Genomic DNA, 12,431 nt, shown 5'->3' with positions numbered 1-12,431 from the left:
GTGCCACTATGCCCGGCTAATTTTTGTACCTTTTTTAGAAAGGGTTTTGGTATATTGCCCAAGCTGGTCTCAAACTCCTGGGCTCAATGTGTCCACCTGCCTCAGCCTCCCAGAGTGCTGGGATTACAGTCATGAGCCACTACACCTGGCCCTGGTTTTGCTTTTTCACATGTCTAGCAGTTTTGTTTGTATGCTGGATATGTTGTATGATACATAGCTCCTTCTAAAAAATGTTAAGTTTCGTCTGCCAGATAGCTAAATTATTGGCAGATGATTCTGATTCCGTTGGGGCATGTTTTAAGATTTGCAGGTGTGGGTCTATTGGTTTGGTCATACTCCTTTCTCCTAGGGTGTGCTCCATCCTTCTAGGGCATGGCTTTTCTGGCATCTCAACTGTTAGCCAGTATATCTATCTTGCTGGATTCAGACTGTCCCAGCTCCTCAGCACCATGCAACCTCTGAAATCTCTACTCAGCTCTCAAGTCTCCCAGTCGTTGCCACTAGTTCTCTTGGAGGCCTGCCCTCCACCTACACATATTAGGAACTAGCCAAAGATCTGAGGTGAATCTTTATGCAGAATGTTGAGGCTTCTTCTCTATGTTTTTCTTAGCTCCGTCACCCTGTGTCTTAGTCCATTTTGTGCTGCCATGGCAGAATACTTGAGACTAGGTAATTTATAAAGAACAGAAATTTATTTTCTCGGCTGGGCAAGGTAGCCATGCCTGTAATCTCAGGACTTTGAAAGGCCAAGGTGGGTGGATCCCTTGAGGGCAGAAGTTTGAGACCAGTCTGGCCAACATGGCGAAACCCCATCTGTACTAAAAATATAAAAATTAGCCAAGTGTGGTGGCACTTGCCTATAACCCCAGCTACTTGGGTGGCTGAGGCACGAGAATCACTTGAACCTGGAAGGTGGAGGCTGCACTGAGCTGAGATCACGCCACTGCACTCCAGTCTGGGTGACAAAGTGAGACTTTGTCTCAAAAAAAAAAAAAAAAAGGAAGAAATTTATTTTCTCACAGTTCTAGAAGCTGAGAGTCCAAGATCAAGGTGCTGGTGAAGGCCTGGTCTCTTCTTCCAAGATGGCACTTTAAATGCTGCATCCTTCAGAGTGGAGGAGTGCTGTGTCCTGGCATGGCATAAAGCAAAAGGGCAAAAAAGGAGATGAACTCCTTTCATCAAGCCCCTTTGGAAGGGCACCTAACCCCATTCACAAGCAGAGGAGCCTCCATGACCCAATCACCTCTCAGGCCACACCTCCCAATACTTAATTGGGGATTAAGTTTCAACATGAATTTTTAGAGAGGACAAAAATACTCAAACCATAGCATTGCCTCTAGATCCTAGTTGCTTTACAGACCCAAACACCAGTTTGTATTTTTTTTTAATTTATTTATTTAATTAATTTTCAAGATGGAGTCTTGCTTTTGTCACCCAGGCTGGAGTGCAGTGGCACGATCTTGGCTCACTGCCACCTCCGCCTTCCGGGTTCAAGCAGTTCTCCTGCCTCAGCCTCCCGAGTACCTGGGATTACAGGTGTGTGCCACCACACCTGGCTAATTTTTGTATTTTTAGTAGAGACGGAGTTTCTCCACGTTGGCCAGGCTGATCTCGAACTCCTGGCTGCCAGTGATCTCCCCGCCTCTGCCTCTCAAAGTGCTGGGATTACAGGCGTGAGCCACCGCGCCCGGCCAACAAGACTCACTTCTGCTTGGGCTTTGTTGTTCTGTGCCATGGTTCAGCATCATTGTAAATGCATGGCTCTCCTCATAGATCCCTTTTGGTAATTGTAGCCCTGCAGTGATTGCTCTCCTGTGCTTGCAGGTAATTATTTTATTTTGTCCAGTTTTTATGGTTTGCCTCTCTGATAATTTTGAAGATACTGCTTTCTGGCGTAGTCAAGAGGTCTGAAGGCTTTCAGTCTACTTACTTGTAACCTATTCTCTCCTGAAAATCGCAGGCTTTTCTCTTTGCAGCCGGTGTTCTGAAATTTCTTTAGGAATTTTTTTCTTCCGTTTTGCATGGTAGATTATAAGATTTCTTTGTATTTCACAGAAATACAAATAAAGCATAGTACTTTTATGAAATACATATATTTTTTTTCTGAGACACAGTCTCACTCTGTTACCCAGGCTGGAATGCAGTGGCACGATCTCGGCTCACTGCAACTTCCGCCTCCCGGGTTCAAGCGATTCCCCTTCCTCAACCTCCCAGGTAGCTGGGACTATAGGCGCCCGCTACCACGCCTGGCTAATTTTTGTATTTTTGGTAGAGACAGGGTTTCCCCATGTTGGCCAGGCTGGTCTCGAACTCCAGACCTCATGTGATTTGCCCACCTCGGCCTCCCAAAGTGCTGGGATCACAAACGTGAACCACCGTGCCCAGCCGAAATATTTTTATGTATTAAAACATTTGAAAGTAACTTGAGTATGGTTCAACTTTTGAGAAAGGGTCTCACTTTGTCACCCAGGCTGGAGTGCAGTGGTGCAATCTCAGCTCATTGCAGCCTAGACCTCCTTGGCTCAAGCAGTCCTCCCACCTCAGCCCCCCTGTAGCTGGGACTATAGACAGGCACCATCATGCCTGGCGTTTTGTATTCTTTTTTTTTTAGAGATGGGGTCTTGCCCTGTTGCCTAGACTGGTCTTGAACTCCTGACCTTATGTGATCCGCCTACCTTGGCTCCAAAGTGCTAGGATTACAGGCATGAGCCACTGCGTCCGGCCCAAGTGTAGGTCAACTTAATTATCTGCCTGTTTTGCTGTCTAGTCAGTGCTTAACATTTTGACGTTTCCACGTATTGTGTATGTTGGTTTTTTAAAATATAATTTCAACTTATTTCAGATTTGGGGGTACATGTGCAGATTTGTTACATAGATATTTTTCATGATGCTGACGTTTGGGGTATGACTGATCCTGTCACCAAGTAGTGAGGATAGTACCCAACAGTTTTTGCCCTTGCCCCACTCCCTTCCCTACCAGTAGACCCCAGTGTCTGTTACCATCTTTATGTCCATGAGTACCCGGAGTTTAGCTCCCACTTATAAGTGAGGATATGCACTATTTGGATTTCTGTTTGTGTTAATTCACTTAGGATAATACCATCCACCTGCATCCATGTTGCTGCAAAGGATATGATTTCATTCTTTTATATGGCTGTGGTTTTAAAATTTATATTACTTGTATTATATTTTAAATGTATTGAAATGTAATTTTTTTTTTTTTTTTAGTAGAGTCTTGCTCTGTTGCCTAGGCTGGAGTGTAGTAGTGTAGTGGCGCGATCTCGCTCACTGCAACCTTTGCCTCCCGGGTTCAAGCAATTCTCCTGCCTCAGCCTCCTGAGTAGCTGAGACTACAGGTGCCCGCCACCATGCCCAGCTAATTTTTATATTTTTAGTAGACATGGGGTTTCACCATGTTGTCCGGGCTGGTCTCAAACTCCTGACCTCAGGTGATCCACCGACCTCAGGTGATCCACCTGCCTCGGCCTCCCAAAGTGCTGGGATTACAGGTGTGGCTACTGCACCCAGCCTTTTTTTTTTTTTTTTTTTTCTTTTTTTTGAGACAGGGTCTTGCCATGTTGCCCAGGGTGGTCTCAAACTCCTGGGCTCAAGCATCCTCCCGCGTCATCCTCCCAAAGTGCTGGGATTACAGGCATGAGCCACGGCACCAGCACTGTTGATGTCACCTCACTCAACCCTAAAATTTTCTTGACCATTAAAGCCAGTCTTTCCATCATAGAGATAACCAGTATGTTTTGTATGGGTGTACCCATGCTCTTTGTTTAATAAGTTTTATATCATGAACAGGATTATATAGAATTTTGGATCATGTTATGTGCATTTTTTGGAATTCTGTTTATTGATGTTCCTGTGACAGCTTCCTGTGCCTTTTGTTTTCAGGCTTTGTTACTTTGTTTATATTTTAGCTGGATCATTGAAGTTTGTGTTGTTTTTAAAATTTGTCTCTTGTAAAAATTATACACAGGTTTTTAAACCGTGAAGGTCTTAGTCTTCTAACATTTATCCCATTTTATTTTGATTACTCATTTTATCTGCTTTTCCTTCTCTGCTTATTTCCACCCTTTAAAGGTTTATATTACTTTTTCAGTACTTTCCTATTTTAAACAAAAGTTAATCAGAATTTTTCTTCCAAACATGGTACTTTCTTCCTGCCACAACTTCTAAGTTGATGACATCCAGAAATTAGTTCAAAACTTCCTTCCCCATTCCATGTTTGCTTACTTTTAATATGTTTTGCTGGTTTGCTATTGCTTTTTTTGCACATTCATCTGATTCTTGCTGGGCTTAATTTTGGTTTTGGTACATCTTTTAATAGTGGTAATAATGCCTAATACTTGACATCTGTTATGTACTAGTCATCATTCTAGATCGGGGGTATCAAACTCTGGCTTGTTGTCCAGATGGGCTGCTGCCTTGTTTTTGTGTGACCCACAAACTAAGAATGGTTTTTAATTTTAATGGTTGGGGGGGAATATCAAAAGAGTAGTTTGTGCTGTGAAAATGATTTGAAATAAAAATGATAATGAAACTCAGATTTTAGTTTCCATAAGTTTTTTTTTTTTTTTGAGGTGGAGTTTCATTCGTTGCGCAGGATGGAGTGGAATGGCATGATCTCGGTTCACCGCAACCTCCACTTCCTGAGTTCAAGCGATTCTCCTGCCTCACCCTCCCGAGTAGCTGGGATTACAGGCATGCGCTACTATGCCCGGCTAATTTTGTATTTTTAGTAGAGATGGGGTTTCTCCATGTTGGTCAGGCTGGTCTCGAACTCCTGACCTGAGGTGATCCACCCATCTCAGCCTCCCATCGTGCCCGGCCTCCATAAATTGAGTTTTATTGGAACACAGCCATGCCTATTGGTTGACGTGTTGCCTGTGCCTGTTTTTGTGGTATGATAGCCAAGTCGATTTGTTTTAGCAGCAACTATATGTAGCCTGAAAAAAACATCTAAAATAGTTACTTGACCCTTTATAGAAAAAGTTTGTCAACCAACTCATTCTAGATACTTTCAGCACTTTGAAGATTTGTCTTCTGACTTCCATTGTTTATGTTGAGAAATCAGCAGTCAGTTTTGTACCTCTGAAGGTAATGCCTGTTTTTTCCTCTGGGGTTTTTTCTGAGACGGAGTCTTGCTCTGTCACCCAGGCTCAAGTGCAGTGTGGCAATCTGGGCTCACTGCAGCCTCCACCTCCCAGATTCAAGCAATTCTCCTGCCTCAGCCTCCTAAGTAGCTGGGATTACAGGTGCTCTCCACCATGTACTTATTGTACTTGGGGTTGGTGGTTTTAAAACTATAGCCTGGTGTGAGGTGTGTTGGAAAATTTTCAGCTATTATCTCTTCAAATATTGTTTCCACTGCATTTTGCCCCTCCTGGGACATCCGCTGCAAATATATTAGACCTTTTTAGCTTGTCCCATGTATCTTTGAGGCTCCTTAATGTACCTTTTGCATTTCAGTTAGATATTTACTGACATTTTTTGACTAATCATTTCTTCAGCTGTTCTGGCCTGTTAAATTCAACCATGTATTTTTTAAAATTTTTTTCTACCATTTTTATGGCTTGAATGGGGGGATGGAGGGACAGAGATCCTTACCTGTCCCTGGTATTTTATAGTTGAAAGTTCATTTTCTGCCTTTAAGTAGTCAAAGTTTTAACTCTTTAACATCGATATACAGAAATAATGCCTATGTGAGCTTTATTAGCACAGTGGTAACACTGAATATCTAATGTGCTTGTATCACAGCATACATCTTGAGAGCAGAAACTGTTTTTGAGACAGTCTTACTGTGTTGCCTAGGCTGGAGTACAGTGGTGCAGTCTTGGCTCACTGCAGCCTCTGCCTCCTGGGTTTAAGCAGTTCTCCTGCCTCAGCCCCCAATGTAGCTGGGACTACGGGCATGTGCCACCATGCCCGGCTATATTTTTTTTAGTAGAGACGGGATTTCACCATGTTGGCCAGGCTGGTCTCGAACTCCTGACCTCAAGTGAATCCCCCTCCCCACCCCGGCTCAGCCTCCTAAAGTGCTGGGATTACAGGTGTGAGCCACCGTGCTTGGCCAACAGTGTTTTATTAATCTGAGACACCTATCAAATATAACAGTGCCAGAGATACAGGGGAATCTGAATAAATCTCAATTATAAAAATATATTTTGGAAGATATGAACAAAAACAGTGAACAAGATGTATCATTGGTGTAATATATAAATTTTCATGGTGAATGACTTACAAAGTTTTCATCTATCCTTTCTGTATCACCAAATGATCATCTTAAGATGAATAACAATATGCCATTTCAGGGATCAGTTTCATTCACGGATGTGACTGTGGACTTTACCCAGGAGGAATGGGAACAACTGGACCCCTCTCAGAGGATCCTATACATGGATGTGATGCTGGAGAATTATAGCAACTTACTTTCAGTGGGTAAGGACGGTTTTCAGGTACAGCTCATCGTGTGTCTACAGGTATTTATGTCCTGTCTCAGTGACCAGAAATGAGCTTCTGAATTACTAAATGTTTTTGGCCTAAGTCTTCAGGTGTTAAAGCTGGGAGATCTTGCAGCCTTTAAAGCTCTATCTCCTTTCCTTCAAGGCTTCTGAAGCCCGAGCAGTTAGGAGCTATGTCCCATTAGTAAATGGTTGTCAAGCCATATGCAATTTTCAAGTTGGAGCAACGAGAAGAGTTTTGGGTAGCACAGAGTTGTCAATTCAGAACGTTTTAAGGGAGATAGGAGAGAGGGAGAAGCAGAAGCCAGTGGAATTAGTATCCAGGGGAGTATGAGCAGCTCAGTACCTTTGAAATACTTTTCAGGAATTTGTTTTTCAAATCCCTAACCCTGAAGTATAGCTGAGGACAAATGACCTGTACCTCAGTCTCTGAAGCATACCTCCAAATATCCGTCTGTCCCTGCTTACTTTTTTTTTCCTATTTAACCTTATATATATTTGCTTGTCACACTTGAACCCTGATACTTTTCTAAGGTATCTTAAACTTTTGTTGTTACTAGTTGCTCTTTCATTAGCATTCTTGCTTTGCCAGAATGGGAACGTTTGTATTTTCGCTCATAGGAATCGTTATAGTGGCCTTAAGATAGATTTTTCAGTATGAGAGTGACAGTGTTGTCCCGGACAAAATGGCAGCAAGATCACAATGAGATAACAAGTAATAACGTAAGATGAAGGTCTAGGTTGTGGCTGGGTAATTTTAAGTTAATTTTAGTTTTTTAGATTTAGGGGTACGTAGGTGTATTCTGTGCTGCTGAGGTTTGGGTTGATTGATCCTGACACCTAGGTCGTGAGCATGGTACCCAGTAGCTTTTCAACCCTTGCCTCCCTTTCCCACCAACCAGTGTGTCTACTATTGCCATCTTTATGTCCCTGAGTACCCAGTGTTTAGCTCCCATTTGTGAGCCTCCGCGTTGTTGAAAAGGACACAATTTCATTTCTTATGGCTGCGTAGTATTGTGTCTTGTACATGTACCATTCTTTTCCAGGCCACCATTAATGGGCACCAAGGTTGATTCCATGTCTTTGCTATTATGCATAGTGCTGTGATGAAAGTATGAGTGGACATGTGTCTTTTTGGTAGAATCTTTTTTTGAGACAGGGTCTCATTCTGTCACCCAGGCTAGAATCCAGTGGCGATATCATGGTGCACTGTAGCGTCCACCTCCTGGGCTCAAGTAATCTTCCCACCTCAGCGTCGAGTAGCTGGGACCACAGACACACACCACCATGCCCTGCTAATTATTTTTTACTTTTGTAGAGACAAGTTCTCTGTGGAAATCCTGACCTCAGGCCAGGCACAGTGGCTCACGCTTGTAATCCTAGCATTTTGGGAAGCTGAGGCGGGCGGATCACCTGAGGTCAGTTCAATACCAGCACCAACAACATGGTGAAACCCCTTCTCTACTAAAAATACAAAATAAGCCGGACATGGTGGCATGTGCCTGTACTCCCAGCTACTCGGGAGGTGGAGGTTGCAGTGAGGTGAGATCATGCCATTGTACTCCAGCCTGGGCAACAGAGAGAGACCCCATCTCAAAAAACAAAAATAAGACCTCCTGACTTCACCTCCCACAGTGCTGGGATTACAGGCATGAGCTACTGTGCCTGGCCAGATCATTTTTAATGGGATTGCTATGTTAAAGGGTAGTTCTGAATTATTTGAGAAATCTTCAGACTGTTTTCCACAGTGGCTGAACTAATTTAAATTCCCACCAACAGTGTATCTTAGCCTTGCCAGTATCTGTTGTTTGACTTCTTAATAATGAACCTGGGTAACTTGATCCTTAAGATTCTGAACACATTGAAAGAAGTAGGCTGGGCACGGTGGCTCATTCCTGGAATGTTGAGAGGATCCCTTGAGCCCAGGAGGTCAAGGCTGCAGTGAGCTATGATTGTGCCACTGCACTCCAGCCTGGGCAACAGAGGGAGACCCTATCTCTAAATAGGAATGGAAGAAAAGTAGGATATGATAGTGAAAACATGTTCACTCTCCCAACAACTTCAGTAGAAAAAAAAAGCAATAAAACTAGCAGCAGTCAATGATCCTGTTGTAAAGGTGTGTATCTCTTAGAGAATGAATTTCTGGATTTTACCAGTTGCAAGATTCTCACTTTAGAGATTTGGAGCTCTGCTATCTGGTTGTCACTGCAAACCTATGAGAAGTGCTGCTTTCTGGAAATCATTTTGGTAAAGATGAACAGTAGAAAAAAAAGAAAAAGCATAGAACTGTGCAGACTGGTGCTGGTTCTACCAGAGTAGTCCGAGTTTAGCAAATAATACTATTACTCGACATCTGCTAAGTATTTTCCCTTAATTCCCTCATCTGCTTACTTTTTCGGTCTCTGTGCTAACTGCAGTGCCCTTAAGAACACTATGAATCTCCATTCCTGGCATCGCCAGCCTTCTCATATTATTTGTGTTCTGTTTTCTGTCTTATTTCACCTTCTTTGCCCACTTTAAGGTCATTTTGTCATCTGGCAATGCTACTTGTATTGATTTTGGTTTTGTTTTGTTTTTTCACCGCAAGCTATTACCTTTCTCTTTCAAAGTTTGAAAGGAAACATTTGCGCTGGGAATTTTTTAATATTGGGAGACTGGGTCCCAAACTAAAGAGTCAGCCCTGTGATAGGACACTTGTGAAGACTTCCCATTCGGTAACATTACAGCGGAGGCATTGACAAGGTTCTTTTCATTGTGCTCTATCCTAGAAGTGTGGAAGGCTGATGACCAGATGGAGAGAGACCACAGAAACCCAGACGAGCAGGCGAGGCAATTTTTAATTCTTAAAAACCAAACCCCAATTGAGGAAAGAGGCGATCTCTTTGGAAAAGCACTTAATCTGAACACAGACTTTGTTTCTTTAAGACAAGTACCCTATAAATATGACTTATATGAAAAAACTTTGAAATATAATTCAGACTTGCTTAATAGTAATAGGAGCTATGCAGGAAAGCAGACTGATGAGTGTAACGAATTTGGAAAAGCCCTTCTCTACCTGAAGCAAGAGAAAACCCACGCTGGAGTAGAATATTCTGAATACAGTAAAAGTGGAAAAGCCCTCAGCCATAAAGCAGCCATTTTTAAACATCAGAAAATAAAAAACTTGGTTCAACCTTTCATTTGTACTTACTGTGACAAGGCTTTCTCCTTTAAGTCACTCCTCATTAGTCATAAGAGAATACATACTGGAGAAAAACCATATGAATGTAATGTGTGTAAGAAAACCTTCTCCCATAAGGCCAACCTCATCAAACATCAGAGAATTCACACTGGGGAGAAACCCTTTGAGTGCCCGGAATGTGGAAAAGCTTTCACCCACCAGTCAAACCTCATTGTACACCAGAGAGCACATATGGAGAAGAAGCCCTATGAATGCAGTGAATGCGGAAAGACATTTGCCCAAAAGTTTGAACTCACCACACACCAGAGAATTCACACAGGAGAGCGACCCTATGAGTGTAACGAATGTGCAAAAACCTTCTTCAAGAAGTCAAACCTTATCATACATCAGAAGATTCACACGGGGGAGAAACGCTATGAGTGCAGTGAATGTGGAAAATCCTTTATCCAGAACTCACAGCTCATTATACACATGAGAACTCATACAGGAGAGAAACCCTACGAATGTACTGAGTGCGGCAAAACTTTCAGCCAGAGGTCAACTCTTAGATTACACTTGCGAATCCACACAGGAGAGAAACCATATGAGTGTTCTGAATGTGGGAAGGCCTTTAGCAGGAAGTCCCGACTCAGTGTCCATCAGAGAGTTCACATTGGGGATAAACCCTGAAACTCCAGCCAGGTTGTACTGTGGAAAACTGCCAGACTCTTCAAGCGGGTGAGAAACCTCATGACAGTATTGAGGGAACATGGGAATTCATATTGAGATGTAATCTCTCAACTCAAAAATGTATTAAAATAGGATCCCATGAGAACATTATACTGGAAGTTACATGTGATACCCAGCTAAAGAATACATACCAGAATATATCTAGTTGTAAATAGCCATACCCAGTTGTACTACAATGAGCTTTTTAAAATCTTGGAGTATTCTAGACAGCAGCATAAGAAATATACCAACAGTATCCTATGAATTCAGTGGTTTTATGTGGATATGCCACAAAACACCAGTGGTAAGTTTTAGATCTGCACATGTGAATTTAGCATAATCACTGGGAATTTGAAATTCTTGTCCTCTGTGATAATTAGGACGTAACAAGATTTTTCATACTAAATATCACGTGTTTTTCAGTATCTCTGCAATCCAGTATGCATTCCAAATGAAACATGTAACAGATTTAAAGTAGCATGGAACCTACGTCTTTCCCTACTGCTTGCTGGCATATATCAGTTGGTATGAACATTGTTCTTGAGCTGCCTCTTACGAAACAGAAGACAGTGTTGAAGTTTTCCCTGCGTCTGGTTTGCTGAAGATTTTCTAGAAGCACTATTTACACACATATGCAAATGTGAAATTGATCTGTAACATGAAGGAGGCAGACATGAGCTGTACTACTCAGTGTGCACCACAGAATAAGAGTTTGCCATGTAAAGACAATATCCCCATTCATCGTGCTCTTATTTTCCCATGGGATATTTGCATACAAATGCATGTCTATTACCAAAATATTGTGTAACACAGAAACCACCTGTTTGTCTTTCCTTGTTTCCCTTAAGATTTCATGAATTGTCTAGCAAAAATGGTAGGATTCTTCTATAGTTCACAAATGTTACATTTCAGTGACTTTAGAGGAAAAATTATTTTAACTGTCAACTGTTTCATTGCTTTTTAAATTTTTCATGTGCATAACCCCCTTTAGAAGTGAATTTTTATACTATTTTGTTGTTTAAAGGAGGCATGTCTACTTCCTTGAGTTTTGCTGTTGCCAACCTAAAACATTTCCCTTTGGAACATGAGTTATAAGTTATTACCTTTCCTTTAAATGTTTACACTTTTATAAAAGTCAGATTTTTCAGTGGTCTCTCCATATATTAAGAATTTTTCTGTAACTCAAAGATTTGCTTTTATAGACTTGATTTCAAATTCTTAAGTTCAGCCTTTCCCTATCAATCACAAATCATGTATTGGAAATTATAAATGGCAACCAAAAACTGGCTTTTAAAAAAATATTTTTGGGTATCATTGACATGCTGTCACCATATATGAATTTGAGTGACTTTCTGAACAAATTTATCCAGAACATCCGTAGCCCAATAAGCTTTGTCTAAGTTGTCATCTTACCTACTCACAAAGGAGGGGAAAACGTTATTTTCATAGCTGCTTTTAGAAATGTAAATTGTAACAACCTCCTTGGAAAACATTGTGAGTCTGTTTTAACATTAATATACTCTTACAACCTAGGAATCTCCTGGGAATCTATCCCTAAGGAAAAAAAAGTGCCAGTACTTAAGATTATATGTTTACTAATGTATATTGTATTTTTTGGTAAGGACCAAAAAAAGAAAAAAGACCATCAGTAAGGGAATGGATGAATAAATTGTGGTAAAAACATACCGTGGCTGAATGGTATTTCCTTGAAAAGAATGTATGGGAACAAACTCCAAACTTCTCTAGGTCAAATGAGGAAAGCAAGAGGGGAGAGAGAGAGTGTATGTGTGTGTGTAGCAGTTTTTATAAAATAAAGATAAACCCTTATATATGTGTGTCTTTGTATATGGTTTTATGGGCCTGGTGAATAGAATTCCTTCCATTTTTAATCTGTGGACCTCACCAGTTTTATCAGTGAGGGCTTTAGCAGTAAACTGAATTAGCGCCATATGAAAGGGTGACTTGGAGAAAGAGAAGGATTAAGGGAACAAACAACAGTTGGTAAGGAATCCAGAGAGCAGCAGTGCCAAGAAGCTGTTGTCTCCCTAGGGACAAAAGGAAGAAATGGTGTT

The 12,431-nt window shown here is 41.5% G+C and overlaps 1 protein-coding gene across 2 annotated transcripts in view; it reads left to right on the top strand.

Moving 5' to 3' along the window:
• Window positions 1-12,188, top strand: part of ZFP1 (ZFP1 zinc finger protein) — a 22,970-nt gene extending 10,782 nt beyond the window's left edge. The window contains exons 3-4 of one of the 2 annotated variants that reach the window (XM_032156417.2): window positions 6,321-6,447; window positions 9,239-12,188. In XM_032156417.2, the coding sequence (XP_032012308.1) occupies window positions 6,321-6,447; window positions 9,239-10,320 (1,209 nt within the window). In that variant the 3' untranslated portion in view covers window positions 10,321-12,188. The remainder of the gene's footprint in view (window positions 1-6,320; window positions 6,448-9,238) is intronic. The other variant, XM_058440490.1, reaches the window with a different exon arrangement.
• Window positions 12,189-12,431: the final 243 nt, after the last annotated feature.

The sequence above is a fragment of the Hylobates moloch genome, unplaced genomic scaffold, assembly GCF_009828535.3.
Source record: "Hylobates moloch isolate HMO894 unplaced genomic scaffold, HMol_V3 SCAFFOLD_6, whole genome shotgun sequence".
NCBI lineage: Eukaryota > Metazoa > Chordata > Mammalia > Primates > Hylobatidae > Hylobates > Hylobates moloch.
Note: the sequence above shows the minus strand (reverse complement) of the source record. Positions and strands in the feature narration are given on the sequence as shown.